Below are 18,904 nucleotides of genomic sequence, written 5' to 3'. Positions count from 1 at the left end.
TGAGCTACTGACTTAGCAGACTGGTTCGGACACAAGAAGGCATGAGCCAATTTGGTAAAGTGGTCAGTAACAACGAGCACTTCCAAGGATTTGTTTGAAGAATCTTCTGCAGACCAGAAGTCTATGCACACTAGTTCAAGAGGCTCAGTTGTTATTATGCTCTCAAGAGGAGCTCTTGCTTCCGGATCAGGAGTCTTGCTCACCACGCATCTCCGGCAGCACTTCACATAAGCTTTTACCTCCCTCTCCAGGCCATGCCAGAAGAACCTCTGTCTTGTCAGGTAGACTGTTCTCTGTTGGCCCTGGTGGCCAGCTTCATCATGGACACCCTTCAACACCATTGCTTTCATGGAGGCTGGAACCACATACAGATACATTTTCCTCTTTGTAACCACATTCTTCGAAACACGATACAGTACACCCATCTTCATGGTCAACATGTCCCAACTTCTGAGAAGACACAAAACCTCAACACTCTCATGGGCACGCTCTCTCCGGGATGGTCTTCTCCCCCTCTCCACAAAGAAGATGACTTTGCTGATCACGTTGTCATCCCGCTGCTTACTCATCAGTAGGTCGTGTGGCAGAACATCGACATTGGTCTGCTCTGATGGCATAACAATTGATTAATTTTTAATATTGTTATGTTTTCTTCTTGGGCCTCTATAACTATATCTATTGTTTTTATTTTTGTTGTTGTTGTGTGATTTGGATTAATCCCCTCTACCACACGGAACCCCACTAATCTACTGACGGAACGCAAGAGGTGGCTAACAACAGACCTCCATCCTATGCTAGCTTGCTACCGATGGCCTGGCTAGCTGTCTAAATCGCCGTGACCCCGAACCAACCTCTCCACTCACTGGACCCTTTTGATCACTCGACTAAGCATGCCTCTCCTTAATGTCAATATGTCTTGTCCATTGCTGTTCTGGTTAGTGTTTATTGGCTTATTTCACTGTAGAGCCTCTAGTCCTGCTCACTATACCTTATCCAACCTATTAGTTCCACCACCCACACATGCAATGACATCTCCTGGTTTCAATTATGTTTCTAGAGACAATATCTCTCTCTTCATCACTCAATACCTAGGTTTACCTCCACTGTATTCACATCCTACCATACCTTTGTGTGTACATTATACCTTGATGCTATTTTATCGCCCCCAGAAACCTCAGTTTACTCTCTGTTCCAGACGTTCTAGACGACCAATTCTTATTGCTTTTAGCCGCACCCTTATTCTACTCCTCCTATGTTCCTCTGGCGATGTAGAGGTGAATCCAGGCCCTGCAGTGCCTAGCTCCACTCCTATTCCCCAGGCGCTCTCTTTTGACGACTTCTGTAACCGTAATAGCCTTGGTTTCATGCATGTTAATATTAGAAGCCTCCTCCCTAAGTTTGTTCTATTCACTGCTTTAGCACACTTTGCCAACCCAGATGTTCTAGCTGTGTCTGAATCCTGGCTTAGGAAGACCACCAAAAATTCAGAAATTTTTATTCCAAACTACAACATCTTCAGACAAGATAGAACTGCCAAAGGGGGTGGTGTTGCAATCTACTGCAAAGATAGCCTGCAGAGTTCTGTCCTACTATCCAGGTCTGTACCCAAACAATTTGAACTTCTAATTTTAAAAATCCACCTCTCTTAAAAACAAGTCTCTCACCGTTGCCGCCTGCTATAGACCACCCTCTGCCCCCAGCTGTTCTCTGGACACCATATGTGAACTGATTGCCCCCCATCTATCTTCAGAGCTCGTGCTGCTAGGCGACCTAAACTGGAACATGCTTAACACCCCAGCCATCCTACAATCTAAACTTGATGCCCTCAATCTCACACAAATTATCAATGAACCTACCAGGTACCTCCCCAAAGCCTTAAACACAGGCACCCTCATAGATATCATCCTAACCAACTTCCCCTCTAAATACACCTCTGCTGTCTTCAACCAAGATCTCAGCGATCACTGCCCCATTGCCTGCATCCGTAAAATCATCACTGTAAAACGCTCCCTGAAACACTTCAGCGAGCAGGCCTTTCTAATCGACCTGGCCGAGGTATCCTGGAAGGATATTGATCTCATCCCGTCAGTAGAGGATGCCTGGATATTTTTTTTAAATGCCTTCCTAACCATCTTAAATAAATGCCCCATTCAAGAAATTTAGAACCAGGAACAGATATAGCCCTTGGTTCTCCCCAGACCTGACTGCCCTTAACCAACACAAAAACATCCTATGGCGTTCTGCATTAGCATCGAACAGCCCCCGTGATATGCAGCTGTTCAGGGAAGCTAGAAACCATTATACACAGGCAGTTAGAAAAGCCAAGGCTAGCTTTTTCAAGCAGAAATTTGCTTCCTGCAACACTAACTCAAAAATGTTCTGGGACACTGTAAAGTCCATGGAGAATAAGAACACCTCCTCCCAGCTGCCCACTGCACTGAAGATAGGAAACACTGTCACCACTGATAAATCCACCATAATTGAGAATTTCAATAAGCATTTTTCTACGGCTGGCCATGCTTTCCACCTGGCTACTCCTACCCCGGTCAACAGCACTGCACCCCCAACAGCAACTCGCCCAAGCCTTCCCCATTTCTCCTTCTCCCAAATCCATTCAGCTGATGTTCTGAAAGAGCTGCAAAATCTGGACCCCTACAAATCAGCCGGGCTAGACAATCTGGACCCTTTCTTTCTAAAATTATCTGCCGAAATTGTTGCCACCCCTATTACTAGCCCGTTCAACCTCTCTTTCGTGTCGTCTGAGATTCCCAAAGATTGGAAAGCAGCTGCGAGGGGCTTCAAAGGGGGGGGACACTCTTGACCCAAACTGCTACAGACCTATATCTATCCTACCATGCCTTTCTAAGGTCTTCGAAAGCCAAGTCAACAAACAGATTACCAACCATTTCGAATCTCACCATACCTTCTCTGCTATGCAATCTGGTTTCAGAGCTGGTCATGGGTGCACCTCAGCCACTCTCAAGGTCCTAAACGATATCTTAACCGCCATCGATAAGAAACATTACTGTGCAGCCGTATTCATTGATCTGGCCAAGGCTTTCGACTCTGTCAATCACCACATACTCATCGGCAGACTCGACAGCCTTGGTTTCTCAAATGATTGCCTCGCCTGGTTCACCAACTACTTCTCTGATAGAGTTCAGTGTGTCAAATCGGAGGGTCTGCTGTCCGGACCTCTGGCAGTCTCTATGGGGGTGCCACAGGGTTCAATTCTTGGACCGACTCTCTTCTCTGTATACATCAATGAGGTCGCTCTTGCTGCTGGTGAGTCTCTGATCCACCTCTACGCAGACGACACCATTCTGTACACTTCCGGCACTTCTTTGGACACTGTGTTAACAACCCTCCAAGCAAGCTTCAATGCCATACAACTCTCCTTCCGTGGCCTGCAATTGCTCTTAAATACAAGTAAAACTAAATGCATGCTCTTCAACCGATCGCTACCTGCACCTACCCGCCTGTCCAACATCACTACTCTGGACGGCTCTGACTTAGAATACGTGGACAACTACAAATACTTAGGTGTCTGGTTAGACTGCAAACTCTCCTTCCAGACCCATATCAAACATCTCCAATCCAAAGTTAAATCTAGAATTGGCTTCCTATTTCGCAACAAAGCATCCTTCACTCATGCTGCCAAACATACCCTTGTAAAACTGACCATCCTACCAATCCTCGACTTTGGCGATGTCATTTACAAAATAGCCTCCAATACCCTACTCAACAAACTGGATGCAGTCTATCACAGTGCAATCCGTTTTGTCACCAAAGCCCCATATACTACCCACCATTGCGACCTGTACGCTCTCGTTGGCTGGCCCTCGCTTCATACTCGTCGCCAAACCCACTGGCTCCATGTCATCTACAAGACCCTGCTAGGTAAAGTCCCCCCTTATCTCAGCTCGCTGGTCACCATAGCATCTCCCACCTGTAGCACACGCTCCAGCAGGTATATCTCTCTAGTCACCCCCAAAACCAATTCTTTCTTTGGCCGCCTCTCCTTCCAGTTCTCTGCTGCCAATGACTGGAACGAACTACAAAAATCTCTGAAACTGGAAACACTTATCTCCCTCACTAGCTTTAAGCACCAACTGTCAGAGCAGCTCACAGATTACTGCACCTGTACATAGCCCACCTATAATTTAGCTTTAGCCCAAACAACTACCTCTTTCCCAACTGTATTTAATTTATTTATTTATTTTGCTCCTTTGCACCCCATTATTTTTATTTCTACTTTGCACATTCTTCCATTGCAAAACTATCATTCCAGTGTTTTACTTGCTATATTGTATTTACTTTGCCACCATGGCCTTTTTTTGCCTTTACCTCCCTTCTCACCTCATTTGCTCACATTGTATATAGACTTGTTTATACTGTATTATTGACTGTATGTTTGTTTTACTCCATGTGTAACTCTGTGTCGTTGTATCTGTCGAACTGCTTTGCTTTATCTTGGCCAGGTCGCAATTGTAAATGAGAACTTGTTCTCAACTTGCCTACCTGGTTAAATAAAGGTGAAATAAATAAATAAATAAAAAACAGCCTGTGGTAGCTGTGGCAACAGCAGTGCATGTGAGCCCACTTCACCCACCCAGCACCTGTGTGAATGAAGAACAGCTGCAACTTCATGTCTTGATAAAGCACCAGATGGGGGGTCAACAGTAGCCTGACAGCTAATGACCACTTCGTTGGAGTCAGAGGCTTTGTCAAAGGGGTCGCTGGACCAGCGAAACACATCTTGCACTCTGTCTGTGCGCACAGCGTCGGCTTCAGCTAGTAAGGTCTCGTACGGGACCCTTGTCAGGCGATGGAGTGCACTGGGTCGTACGAAGGGCTCTCTGCTCAAAGCATCTGCAACAACATTTATATATATATATATATTTTAAACCTCATGTCAAAATCTAACCTATATCTAGTACACTGGTAAAACTCACCCTACTTATATCAGATATACATTAGAATTGCAAATAAACAAGTAACACAAAAGTTATCGTTTATCTGTGAAGAGCCTCAGCCAGAGAAATCATCAATTTCGATAATAAAACGTTCTAGTGCCGCCCTCTTGTGGCGAAATGCGATATCGCCATAAACTGCACCAGCAACATCTTATCTGATTCTTCAACAGCAACCACGGCGAAGATCTGAGATGGAAATCCAGCGAAGGATGATCCGATCCAGAAGAACGGTCACGGCACCACTGTAACAGTACTCTTCTTGCGTTGTGTACAATCAGTCATCGACATGGAACTCCAACATGTAGCACCAGTCATGTAGATTTATTCTGATAGGAACGGCACAAAATTGCACGTCATGCAATGCACGTCTCACCATCCAACTCTGCACTCACGCACGCTGGTTTGGTGCTTGTTCACTGGGCTAGTTACCAAAATAATACAATTACAATATACAATATAATATCTTTAACAATGTACCTGATAGGTACGGCACAAAATTGCACGTCATGCAATGCACGGCTCACCATCCAACTCTGCACTCACACACTGTACAAAATATATGAACCCCCCCCCACCAGACACAGTAAGTTGCTAGCTAGTACTGGCGGGAATTCTTTACAACAAAATGCACAACAAATATTCTCCAAAAACCGCAGGATCTTATGTGTAATGTTCGAATAACATTTACAAACAATTTTATATAAATTGTACATTTAAATCATCACTTGAAAGTATAAAAATCACTTTTGATGTACAGTGCTTTCTTTGCAACCAACAACTTACCGCTGGTTTGGTGCTTGTTCACTGGGATGATTCTAACTGGAACATCCCCCCTCGTAAGCAAGCTACGCAAACCAGCCAATAAGATGCCATGTTGAGTAGGTGAAGGCAAGACAAACTCAAACCAAAAACCCATTGGCTTAACAATAAAGTGGCAAGGGGAATCACCAATATAACCCTGTTACATACATTCTACCTAAATTGACTGGACCAACCAGTGCTCCCACATATTGGCTAACCGGGCTATCTGCATTGTGTCCCACCACCCGCCAACCCCTCTTTTTACGCTTCTGCTACTCTCTGTTCATCATATATGCATAGTCACTTTAACAATACCTACATGTACATGCTACCTCAATAAGCCTGACTAACAGGTGTCTGTATAGGGCCTTGCTACTCTTTTTTCAAATGTATTTTTACTGTTGTTTTATTTCTTTACTTACCTACACACACACACACACCTTTTTTTTCTCGCACCATTGGCACACACACACACCTTTTTTTCTCGCACCATTGGTTAGAGCCTGTAAGTAAGCATTTCACTTTAAGGTCTACTACACCTGTTGTATTTGACGCACGCGACAAATCAACTTTGATTTGATTTATTCGAGCTCCACCCCAAATGAATAGCATGCTATTCGCAATTATTTTACTTTTATTTATTCAGGTTCACCTCATTTAAGAGACACTTAACCAAGGTCTAACCAAGACAGGAGCAGAGGGGAACAATGTTTGAGACAAATATCAGACATACTGTAACAACTTACAGACATACGTAGACACCATAAAAAAATGTTGTGGGACGTAGACACACATACATTTCAATTACAAACATACTAGATACATAGATAGATACATACAAAATATATAATATGTACCGCCGCATCAAGTCCTAATGACGATCACATTCCTCACATTCCTATACTCGTGATATCTCCAGGAGTGATAAGTATAATTTTTGTCTTTATCTGTTGTTGTCTAGTGTTGTCTTTTAACTAGATAGGGCCATCTACTTTAAGTGCTTCCTGTCTTCCCAGTAGCCTACCTGGTATGTGAATTGCTGACAGCTATTAACTAGTACTAGCAGATGATTGTTGACACATCACCCAGGATTAAGGGCCAGGGCAATTTGTAACTATTGTTTTTGTAAGCAGTGGCTGTATTGGATTAGTATCAGGAGGTGTGCTCTTCACCTTTGCAAGAGAGTTAGCTATTAGTATTATTCAGTGGTGTAAAGTACTTAAGTAAAAATACTTTAAAGTACTACTTAAGTAGTTTTTGGGGTATCTGTCCTTTTAATATTTATATTTTTGACAACTTTTAGTTTTACTTTTATTCCTAAAGAAAATATGACAATTGAGTACTTTTTCCACCACTGGTATTAGTACTTCGGTCTCCCCTGTTTTCTCAGCGGCAGCTGTAAGTGGGGGTCTTGTCGCAAAACTAAGACCGTCGCGGAAGCAAAGACGGTCCTGCCGAGGTGTTCAAGGAAGGAAAGAGGGGAAGGCTTCACACCAGAACGGAGCGTGCTCAATTTGACTGGAGCGCAGAGCGAGTTTCCAAAAGGCTGGAGCATTGGCCTTCTCGCTTGCTCCAATTTCGCCTTCAGTAGCGCCACCGTAGGCATCACTTCACTTCACGAGCTCAGGGCATACCCGGTCCAGCATGCAATTGTAGGCTACTTGTGTGCTGCTATAGCCCCTTAGTTTAGCTACTGTCATGGAGTTTAAAGAAACTGATAAAACACACAGGTGCAAAATCAAGGTGATTTACAAAGATGAGGAGGACCAACAGCAAGAGAGTGCTGTAGTGTCCACAACTATGTCATTGTGGAATCTGAAAAGACACATATCCCAAAAGCATGAAGGTGTAATACGTGCACATGCTAACATAAATAAATTAAGTGGGTAGCTAGCTAAGTGTGTCATTGTAGCAAAGTATTTCTAAACAAACAATCTGATCTCTTAAAAGCTTTGTTAATGTTTGTTCTATTATCTATACAATGGGCTATAATAGATTCTGGCCCAATAGGCCAGACATATTAACTCTTTCAGGGAGCTTTCATTTTGATAGGGTTCTTTTCCCAAAAATATTTAGGCTTACCTATAGAAATCCCTGCTCAGCCTGGCAAGAGTGGCCTGAAGGGTGTTTAGTATCCACAGTGTCTATGCAAGCACGGATAGGGTATTCTCCATTGCTGGCCTGCTCTCCGGGCACGAGCCTGAAGCCACAGCCTCTGGCCAGACTCATGTTTATAAAAGTGAATTCAAAGGCACTGTAGACTGAGCCTAATAAGGTATTTTTCGTAAAATGGGTATTTAATTCTTAGTAAATCACAGACTATATGCACAATTTATAGGCTATAACTGTTTAATACAACAAAATGTTGTTTAAATGCTGAGTGCTTAATGTTCCTGCCAGCCTAGTATGCAGCCTAGTGTGGCGTACTCTCAAATGCTTCACAATTTATTTCTTTGTAGGCTATCATTTTAAAATAATTGAAATAATAGGTTAATTATATAGCCTAAATAATGCATTTTCGATTCCTTCTTACGCTGCCTGTCTTTTTCAGTGTTTGCATGCTATTTATTACAACATGTAGCCGATTTAAAACAAATTATGAACCCTTCCCACATTCACCTATTCATGTTGTTTATTGGAATGCATTTGGTGCCAATACTTCAAAACCAAATGGTAGTTCCAGGTAGTAACAAAAATAGATGGTTGTTGGTTCAATTGGAAATTTGAATGAATGGAGCGTATTTGGAGCAGCAGTTTTTCCCCCTCTGAGAGAGGAGTGTTTTTTAGGGGTGCGGTTGGAAAGGAAGTGAAACACTGGACTGCTCAACTCCGCCCACATACTCTGCTCCACACCACTCTCACTTTCCTTTCTTACCTAGTTATTTTCAGATCTCATTTGGCTCTTTTGTAGCATTGGCAACTACAGTATGTGTGTGTTTTCTATACCTGTTCACTCCTTTCACTGTAGGCTTTACAGACACTTCCCATCCCTTGCCTGCAACTCTTCTAATTTAGTGTACCCATGTGGAATTCCTGGTCTCTGGCAACGTTTGGTATGGTCAAGAACGCAGAGTTCATCTCAGCCTATGCAGCTCTTCAGTCCCTTGACCTTTTGGCCCTGACGTAGACAGGGATCACCCCAGAGAACACTGCTAACTCCAGGTGCTCTCTCTTCATCTGACTACGTTTTCTCTCATAGTCCGAGAGCATCTTGTCGTCGCGGTGGTGGCACAGGCTACTCATTTCTTCTAAGCAGAGATTTTAAATGTTTTCCATCTCTTACCTGTCCATCTCCTCATTTGAATTCCATGCCACTCAAGTTTAAAATTGTTGTCATCTACTGCCCACCAGGTGTCCATAGAGAGTTCCTCAATGAGCTCGACACCTTGATAAGCTAATTTCCTGATGATGGCTTTGTACTTGGAAACTTCAACCTCCCAACGTCTGCCTTCGATTCATTTCTTTCTAACTCTCTCTTTCCCCTCGCCTCTTTTGAGCTCACCCTTTCGCAGTCCCCTCCCACTCACAAGGCAGGTAATACGCTTGATCTCATCTTTATTAGAGGCTGTTTGCCTGCTAATCTCACTGCAACCCCCCTCCAGGTCTCCGATGACTACTTTGTTTCCTTTTCTGTGTCGCTTTCCTCCAACCCTAGCCACTCAGCCCCTACCCAGATGGTCATGATCTTCGCTCTCCATCTCCCACTACTCTTTCCTCTTCTATCCTTTCATCTCTCACTTTTGCTAAATCCATCTCCCTCCTGTCTCCTGATTCTGATTCTTCGAACCTACTCTCCTCCCTTTCCGCATCCTATGAATCGGAACATCCCCATTCCTCCCGGTCAGCTCGGCCCTCCCCTCCTGGTCCGTGGCTGAGGGACTCATTGCGAGCTTACAGAACAGGGCTGCGGGAAACTGAGTGAAAATTGAGAAGCTAAACTTCCGGAGGACCTATCATCCTTCCACTCCCTCCTCTACCTTTTCTTTATCTGTCTCCACTGCGTAAGCCACTTTCTATCACTCCAAATGTCAAGCTTCTGCCTCTAACCCTAGGAAGCTCTTTTCCACCTCCTCTTCCCTCCTCAATCCTCCACCCCTCCCCCTCCATCCTCTCTCTAAGCATCAACCACTTTGAAAAGAAGGTTGATGACATCTGCTACTCATTCCCTCAGCCTCTTGAGTCCACTAGTCCCACCCATAGAGAACTACCCTACGTCTTGACCTCTTTCTCTCCCCTCTCTCCAGATGAAATCCTGCGACTAGTGAGGTCCGGCCTACCGACAACGTGCCTGCTCAACCCCGTCTTCTCATCCTTCTCCAGACCATCTCAACTCATCCTTGACCACTGACTGTGTCCCCTCTGACTTCAAATTGGCCTGAGTTGCTCCCCTCTTCAAGAAACCAATACTCCTCTGACATAAAAAAAATGATGGTATCCCTTCTTTCTTTTCTTTCCAAAACACTTGAACGTGCTTTCTCTGACCAACTCTTCTTGACCCTAACCAGTCAGGTTTCAAGACGTGTCACTCAACCGAGATTGCTCTTCTCTATGACATGGAGGCCCTCCGCACTGCAAAGCTGACTCTCTCTTCTGTTCTCATCCTCCTAGATCTATCAGTTGCCTTCGACACCATGATCCATGAGATCCTCCTCCACTCTCTCAGGGCTGGGCATCTCAGGCTCTGTACACTCTTGGATTGCATCCTACCTGGCAGGCCTCTCCTACCAGGTGACGGGGAGAGGATCTGTGTCTGCACCACATACTGTCACTACTGGTATCCCCCAGGGCTCAGTTCAAGGCCCTCTCCTCTTTTCTCTACACACCAAGTCACGCGGCTCTGTCATATCCTCACATGGTCTCGCCTATCATTGCTATGTGGATGACACTAAACTACTGACACCCAAGTGGCGACACGCATCTCACTATCCATCTTCCAAAAACATCTGAAACAAGTATCTTAAATAATCCCACAGCACACAACCCCTCGCAACACCTCCTAACCTCTGGATAAGAGTGTCTGCTAAATTCCTAAAATGTCAAATGCAAATGTAAATTTGAGTCAACCAAACTTTTAAACTCCTCCAAAGAAACAAGATCCTGGAGTTTCAAGCTCGTCTGGAGATAATTCCAAGACCACCGAGCTAAAACACTGTTTGCCATGATCTGTTCTGATGCTTCAGTTCAAGGTCAGAATACATAGAGAAAAAGTGCATAAAAAGGGAATTACGTTCCATTTAGCGCACTTAACTCAGGTTGGAACCCCTTCCCCCAAGAGCATGATATAAGATGACGAGGATTGCATAATAGCCAAAATTGACAGTTGCAGAGTGGATTAGAGTTTATGACTGTTGAAAATAACATATTACACCATAATTATAACCATCTATGGTAGAATTCTCTTGCTCACATCTCTATGTAGCATGTACTGTAGGTTTGTGCTGTCCTATCAATAAAATGTATTAATAAAGAGAAAAATCTGAAGCTTTCATCAAATGACTGCCACATTTTAGTGTGGTAATTAATTGTAGTTACATTTCAAGGGATTTCTAGGGCTGTATATGTGTGGGAAATTGCGGTCCTCAAACAAAATGTTGTCTGCTGACAAATGTCATCTCATTGTGATTCATAGCTTTGCCTGCATGCTCGGGTACAATTCGATGGACAAATAAACTCACATCATGTGAGCTGAACATTAAATCTGAGCAGCACCAGAGGCATACTGTTGGCACGGTAACAGCAATACCCATCTGTCTGTCTGCTCATTCCCCTTCTTAGCTAGTTTTGGAGAGGCTAATCTGAGTTGGGCTGGTTGGGAGGATTACTCTTTCTGTGTCAGATTTGGACGTAGAGCCTGTCCCTCCATCCCTTCTAAAATAATTTTGCTTTTTCTTAAAAAAAGAAAAAGTGATTTTGCGGAGAGCGGCAGATAATCTGTTTTGCCAACATAACTGAGAGAGAACCCATTTACGCTATCAAGAGAAGCGGAGACACTCTAATCCATAATCCACTCTTCATTTGTGATTGCTTACATCGGGAAATGACTTGCATGGTCCGTCAAGGGGGAGAATAATAACAAAGTATAAAGTAGCAAAGCTTCAACCTGTTTGTGTATGCACGGGCTGGCGCTGCCCACTCAACAGCAACGTCTATCACAGTGACTAATGGGAGCGTATGCTTTGCCTGGCGTCCACACAGAGAGGTGGCGGTGTGTGTATATGTGTGTGTGTATCTGTGTGTGTAGGCTGATCCAAGCTGTGAGCACACCCATGGATATCAGGCTTATCTTTGCTGTGGCTTAACTCATTTCTTAGCCTGTTTGCCAGAGCTACTTCCTCTGTTGAACCTAGGTTGAAGATGACAAAGGTTAAGACAACATGATTCTAATATCCAATAACCCTTTGCAAAATTGAGACCAGTGTTGCTAGTTAGCAACGATGCTAATAGTTATCAATGATTCTGGTCCAATTCATTTGTTTATTTCTGAAAGCTGCCGTGTGGAATTATTATATTGTCTTAACTTTGTCATCTTCAACCTAGTGCTGAACCCCCCACAATCAATTAACGGAATAAATCAGATTTCACATACTACCAGGCTTTTCCCCATTTCCTTAGATCATGTTTACTAAGTCAACAGGGACACTATTTCAATGGATACATTACATACTGTACTACATAATGTATCACACACAATTATCCAGCTAAACAAATAATGAAGCAGTTATATAGAGCAATATGTTTTACACTAATTGTAAATGATGTGCTGTTCATGTGAATGTTGTAGGTTCCATGGCCTATGTTAAGCGTCTAAGCCTTCCTCTGGTGTGTTGTAGGTGACCCAGGTCCCAGTGGAGGCCTGTGAGCAGTATGGGACCTGTGGAGAGTGTCTGAGCTCTGAGGATCCTCACTGCGGCTGGTGTGTCCTGCTCAACATGTAAGTCCACTACTACACTATTCTCAGAAGGCACAATGACCATGTTTTAAAACACAAATCACATAATTTCCCAAGAAAAAAGGAGTAAGAGGTCATACAAGCCCTCAAATACAAAATGATGCTACTGAGCACACAGATAACAGCCTGTCTGTCACTGCTGGTATGGAGGGGCAGAATGACTGAGATAATGGGGACAGAGCACAGAGGGATTACAGACAGAGAGTAGTGCAGAGGGTAACCAAATGGACTGCTGCAGTCTCTAGAACATTTAGGACTGTGAAAGAGGCTTATCTTCGACATCTTAATTATCTGACCGCCAGGTTAGTTTACGTAATAGAACAGGACAGAGCAGAAGAGATTCAGAAGATTAAAATCCAGGCAGTGTTTCTGAAAATACACTGAAACAGACCTCAGAAAGGATTAATGCATTATAATATGGCATTTGCATTTCAGCAATCTCTACGATCATCATTATCTAAATTGCAGCTCTTGGAGAGCCCTCTCTATGTTATCACCCCACTTGACTAGCAAAACACAGAACATATTTATCCTAATTACTTTATTCCTCATCTATTTTCATAAGTGCATTTTCTGCTCCAATTCCCACGATTATACTTGTATGTATGCCACTTCCATGAGCTACTATTGACTGTCTAGCTATTATTCACTGTCTAGCTACTGTTCACTGATAGGTTTCCTAAGTGTAATAATCACCTTGTCTCTCTACAGTAAAACTGTTAGAAAATGTGACATACAGTCACTGTATATGCCCACCCAAAGCAGGTTGAGGTAAAGCACCACGTGCCATATAGGGGTGTATGTGTGTGTATGTACAGTTGAAAATTGAAATTTACATACACCTTAGCAAAATACATTTAAACTCAGTTTTTCACAATTCCTGACATTTAATCATAGTAAAAATTCCCTGTCTTAGGTCAGTTAAGATCACTACTTTATTTTAAGAATGTGAAATGTCAGAATAATAGTAGAGAGAATTATTTATTTCAGCTTTTGTTTCCTTCATCACATTCCCAGTGGGTCAGAAGTTTACATACACTCAATTAGTATTTGGTAGCATTGCCTTTAAATTGTTTAACTTGGGTCAAATGTTTCTGGTAGCCTTCCACAAGTTTCCCACAATGAGTTGGGTGAAATTTGGCCCATTCCTCCCAACAGAGCTGGTGTAACTGAGTCAGGTTTGTAGGCCTCCTAGCTCGCACACACTTTTTCAGTTCTGCCCACAAATTTTCTTTAGGATTGAGGTCAGGGCTTTGTGTTGGCCACTCCAATACCTTGACTTTGTTGTCCTTAAGCCATTTTGCCAAATGTTTGGAAGAATGCTTGGGGTCATTGTCCATTTGGGAAGACCCATTTGCGATCAAGCTTTAACTTCCTGACTGATGTCTTGAGATGTTGCTTCAATATATCTACATAATGTTCCATCCTCATGATGCCATCTATTTTGTGAAGTGCACCAGTCCCTCCTGCAGCAAAGCACCCCCACGACATGATGCTGCCACCCCCGTGCTTCACTGTTGGGATGGTGTTCTTCGGCTTACAAGCCTCCCCGTTTTTCCTCCAAACATAATGATGGTCATTATGGCAAAACAGTTCTATTTTGGTTCATCAGACCAGAGGACATTTCTCCAAAAAGTACGATCTTTGTCCCCATGTGCAGTTGCAAACCGTAGTCTGGCTTTTTTTATCCCGGTTTTGGAGCAGTGGCTTCTTCCTTGCTGAGCGGCCTTTCAGGTTAAGTCGATATAGGACTCGTTTTACTGTGGATATAGATACTTTTGTACTTGTTTCCTCCAACATCTTCACAAGGTCCTTTGCTGTTGTTCTGGGATTGATTTGCACTTTTCGCACCAAAGTGCGTTCATCTCTAGGAGACAGAATGCGTCTCCTTCCTGGCTGCATGGTCCCATGGTGTTTATACTTGCGTACTATTGTTTGTACAGATGAACGTGGTACCTTCAGGCATTTGGAAATTGCTCCCAAGGATGAGGTCTTGGCTGATTTCTTTTGATTTTCCCATGATGTCAAGCAAAGAGGCACTGTTTGATGGTAGGCCTTGAAATACATCCACAGGTACACCTCCAATTGAGTCAAATTATGTAAATGAGCCTATCAGAAGCTTTGAAAGCCATGACATAATTATCTGGAATTTTCCTAGCTGTTTAAAGGCACAGTCAACTTAGTGTATAAATTGACCCACTGGAATTGTGATACAGTGAATTATAAGTGAAATAATCTGTCTGTAAACAATTGTTGGAAAAAATACTTTTGTGTCATGCACAAAGTAGATGTCCTAACCGACTTGCCAAAACTATAGTTTGTTAACAAGAAATTTGTGGAGTGGTTGAAAAACCTAAGTCTATGTAAACTTCCGACTTCAACTGTATATGTGGTGTGTTAATGTCTAAGAGTCTAGGACAGGAGAACAAACAGCACTATCAGGCCTAACATGGAGGGGGAGATGAAATAAAAGGGAATGAAAGGGCGTCTGAGATGAAATGGGTATCCAGGGGCACTTCAATTGATAAGAAGCTAAGAGGTTAGTATCTATTCTCCCTATGGATACCAGCTGTATCAAGGAGCCAACAGGAACAACAACCATCATTGGGTTTCCATTCTGCCTTCATTGTCTTGTAATTACTGTTGAGGTCTCTGTGCGCTTTGGAGGCTCCCATGAGATGTCACCCCGGACCACATCTGAGAGTCCATTAAGCACTGTCTCATCCCACAGGGGACATTACACATGTAAAAGAGAGACACGCTCTATTGTTCGATCCCCGTCAAAAGGAAGTGTGATTGCTGAGAGATGCAACCTAGAGAGCCTCTAATTCTTTTAAAGGCCCAGTGCATTCAAAAACGTGATTTATCTGTGTTTTATATAAACTGAGTATACCAAACATTAGGAACACCTTACTAATATTGAGTTGCACCCCCCTTTGCCCCCAGAACAGCCTCAATTTGTCATGGCATGGACTCTACAATGTGTCAAATGTTCCACAGGGATGCTGGTCCATATTGATTCCAATGCTTCCCACAGTTGTGTGAAATTGGCTGGGTGTCCTTTGGGCGGTGGACCTTCTTGATACACACAGGAAACAGTTGAGCGTGAAAAACCCAACAGCGTTGCAGTTCTTGACACAAGCCGGTGCGCTGGCACCTACTACCATACCCTGTTTAAAGGCGCTTAACTATTTAGTCTTTCCCATTCACCTTCTGAATGGCATACATACACAATACATGTCTCAATTGTCTCAAGACTTAAAAAATCCTTCTTTACCTTGTCTCCTCCCCTTCATCTACACTGATTAAAGTGGATTTAACAACTGACATCAATAAGGGATCATAGCTTGGATTCACCTGATCACACCTGGATTCACCTGATCAGTCGTGGAAAGAGCAGGTTTTCTTATTTTTTTCGTATTCTCAGTGTATATTTCCATACTATGAGATTAGAATAATATTGTGAAAATTATTATAATTTTATTTTAGTGTTAGAGCTGTTTAAAAGGACCGCGTGAACTTTCAGCCTGTTTTAGTGCGATGGAGTTTTGGCATAACCTGTAAATGAGTAAATATACCGATAAGATTTACATACCCAACTATAATATCTTCCGTCAAGATAGAACTGCCAAAGGGGGAGGAGTTGCAGTCTATTGCAGAGATAGCCTGCAAAGTAATGTCATACTTTCCAGGTCCATACCCAAACAGTTCGAACTACTAATTTTGAAAATTACTCTCTCCAGAAATAAGTCTCTCACAGTTGCCGCCTGCTACCGACCCCCCTCAGCTCCCAGCTGTGCCCTGGACACCATTTGTGAATTGATCGCCCCCCATCTAGCTTCAGAGTTTGTTCTGTTAGGTGACCTAAACTGGGATATGCTTAACACCCCGCCAGTCCTACAATCTAAGCTAGATGCCCTCAATCTCACACAAATCATCAAGGAACCCACCAGGTACAACCCTAACTCTGTAAACAAGGGCACCCTCATAGACGTCATCCTGACCAACTGGCCCTCCAAATACACCTCCGCTGTCTTCAACCAGGATCTCAGCGATCACTGCCTCATTGCCTGTATCCGCTACGGAGCCGCAGTCAAACGACCACCCCTCATCACTGTCAAACGCTCCCTAAAACACTTCTGTGAGCAGGCCTTTCTAATCGACCTGGCCCGGGTATCCTGGAAGGACATTGACCTCATCCCGTCAGTTGAGGATGCCTGGTCATTCTTTAAAAGTAACTTCCTCACCATTTTAGATAAGCATGCTCCGTTCAAAAAATGCAGAACTAAGAACAGATACAGCCCTTGGTTCACCCCAGACCTGACTGCCCTCGACCAGCACAAAAACATCCTGTGGCGGACTGCAATAGCATCGAATAGTCCCCGTGATATGCAACTGTTCAGGGAAGTCTGGAACCAATACACGCAGTCAGTCAGGAAAGCTAAGGCCAGCTTCTTCAGGCAGAAGTTTGCATCCTGTAGCTCCAACTCCAAAAAGTTCTGGGACACTGTGAAGTCCATGGAGAACAAGAGCACCTCCTCCCAGCTGCCCACTGCACTGAGGCTAGGTAAGACGGTCACCACTGATAAATCCATGATTATCGAAAACTTCAATAAGCATTTCTCAACGGCTGGCCATGCCTTCCGCCTGGCTACTTCAACCTCGGCCAACAGCTCCGCCCCCCCCGCAGCTCCTCGCCCAAGCCTCTCCAGGTTCTCCTTTACCCAAATCCAGATAGCAGATGTTCTGAAAGAGCTGCAAAACCTGGACCCGTACAAATCAGCTGGGCTTGACAATCTGGACCCTCTATTTCTGAAACTATCTGCCACCATTGTCGCAACCCCTATTACCAGCCTGTTCAACCTCTCTTTCATATCGTCTGAGATCCCCAAGGATTGGAAAGCTGCCGCAGTCATCCCCCTCTTCAAAGGGGGAGACACCCTGGACCGAAACTGTTACAGACCTATATCCATCCTGCCCTGCCTATCTAAGGTCTTCGAAAGCCAAGTCAACAAACAGGTCACTGACCATCTCGAATCCCACCGTACCTTCTCCGCTGTGCAATCTGGTTTCCGAGCCGGTCATGGGTGCACCTCAGCCACACTCAAGGTACTCAACGATATCATAACCGCCATCGATAAAAGACAGTACTGTGCAGCCGTCTTCATCGACCTTGCCAAGGCTTTCGACTCTGTCAATCACCATATTCTTATCGGCAGACTCAGGAGCCTCGGTTCTTCGGATGACTGCCTTGCCTGGTTCACCAATTACTTTGCAGACAGAGTTCAGTGTGTCAAATCGGAGGGCATGCTGTCCGGTCCTCTGGCAGTCTCTATGGGGGTGCCACAGGGTTCAATTCTCGGGCCGACTCTTTTCTCTGTGTATATCAATGATGTTGCTCTTGCTGCGGGCGATTCCCTGATCCACCTCTACGCAGACGACACCATTCTATATACTTTCGGCCCGTCTTTGGACACTGTGCTATCTAACCTCCAAACAAGCTTCAATGCCATACAACACTCCTTCCGTGGCCTCCAACTGCTCTTAAACGCTAGTAAAACCAAATGCATGCTTTTCAACCAGTCGCTGCCTGCACCCACATGCCCGACTAGCATCACCACCCTGGATGTTTCCGACCTAGAATATGTGGACGTCTATAAGTACCTAGGTGTCTGGCTAGACTGCAAACTCTCCTTCCAGACTCATATCAAACATCTCCAATCGAAAATCAAATCAAGAGTCGGCTTTCTATTCCGCAACAAAGCCTCCTTCACTCACGCCGCCAAGCTTACCCTAGTAAAACTGACTATCCTACCGATCCTCGACTTCGGTGATGTCATCTACAAAATGGCTTCCAACACTCTACTCAGCAAACTGGATGCAGTCTATCACAGTGCCATCCGTTTTGTCACTAAAGCACCTTATACCACCCACCACTGCGACTTGTATGCTCTAGTCGGCTGGCCCTCGCTACATATTCGTCGCCAGACCCACTGGCTCCAGGTCATCTACAAGTCCATGCTAGGTAAAGCTCCGCCTTATCTCAGCTCACTGGTCACGATGGCAACACCCATCCGTAGCACGCGCTCCAGCAGGTGTATCTCACTGATCATCCCTAAAGCCAACACCTCATTTGGCCGCCTTTCGTTCCAGTACTCTGCTGCCTGTGACTGGAACG

General features: G+C 44.1%; 1 protein-coding gene across 2 annotated transcripts in view; it reads left to right on the top strand.

The window, feature by feature from the left end:
- The window catches only part of LOC109875834 (plexin-A2-like), a 77,640-nt gene that overhangs the window by 39,043 nt on the left and 19,693 nt on the right, over positions 1-18,904 (top strand). The window contains exon 5 of one of the 2 annotated variants that reach the window (XM_031809651.1): positions 12,608-12,708. In XM_031809651.1, the coding sequence (XP_031665511.1) occupies positions 12,608-12,708 (101 nt within the window). Of the gene's footprint in view, positions 1-10,021; positions 10,792-12,607; positions 12,709-18,904 lie in introns of those variants that run through there. The other variant, XM_031809656.1, reaches the window with a different exon arrangement.

This window comes from Oncorhynchus kisutch, linkage group LG1 (genome assembly GCF_002021735.2).
Source record: "Oncorhynchus kisutch isolate 150728-3 linkage group LG1, Okis_V2, whole genome shotgun sequence".
In the NCBI taxonomy this organism is placed as follows: Eukaryota; Metazoa; Chordata; class Actinopteri; order Salmoniformes; family Salmonidae; genus Oncorhynchus; species Oncorhynchus kisutch.
This window is presented reverse-complemented; position numbering and strand designations above follow the sequence as displayed.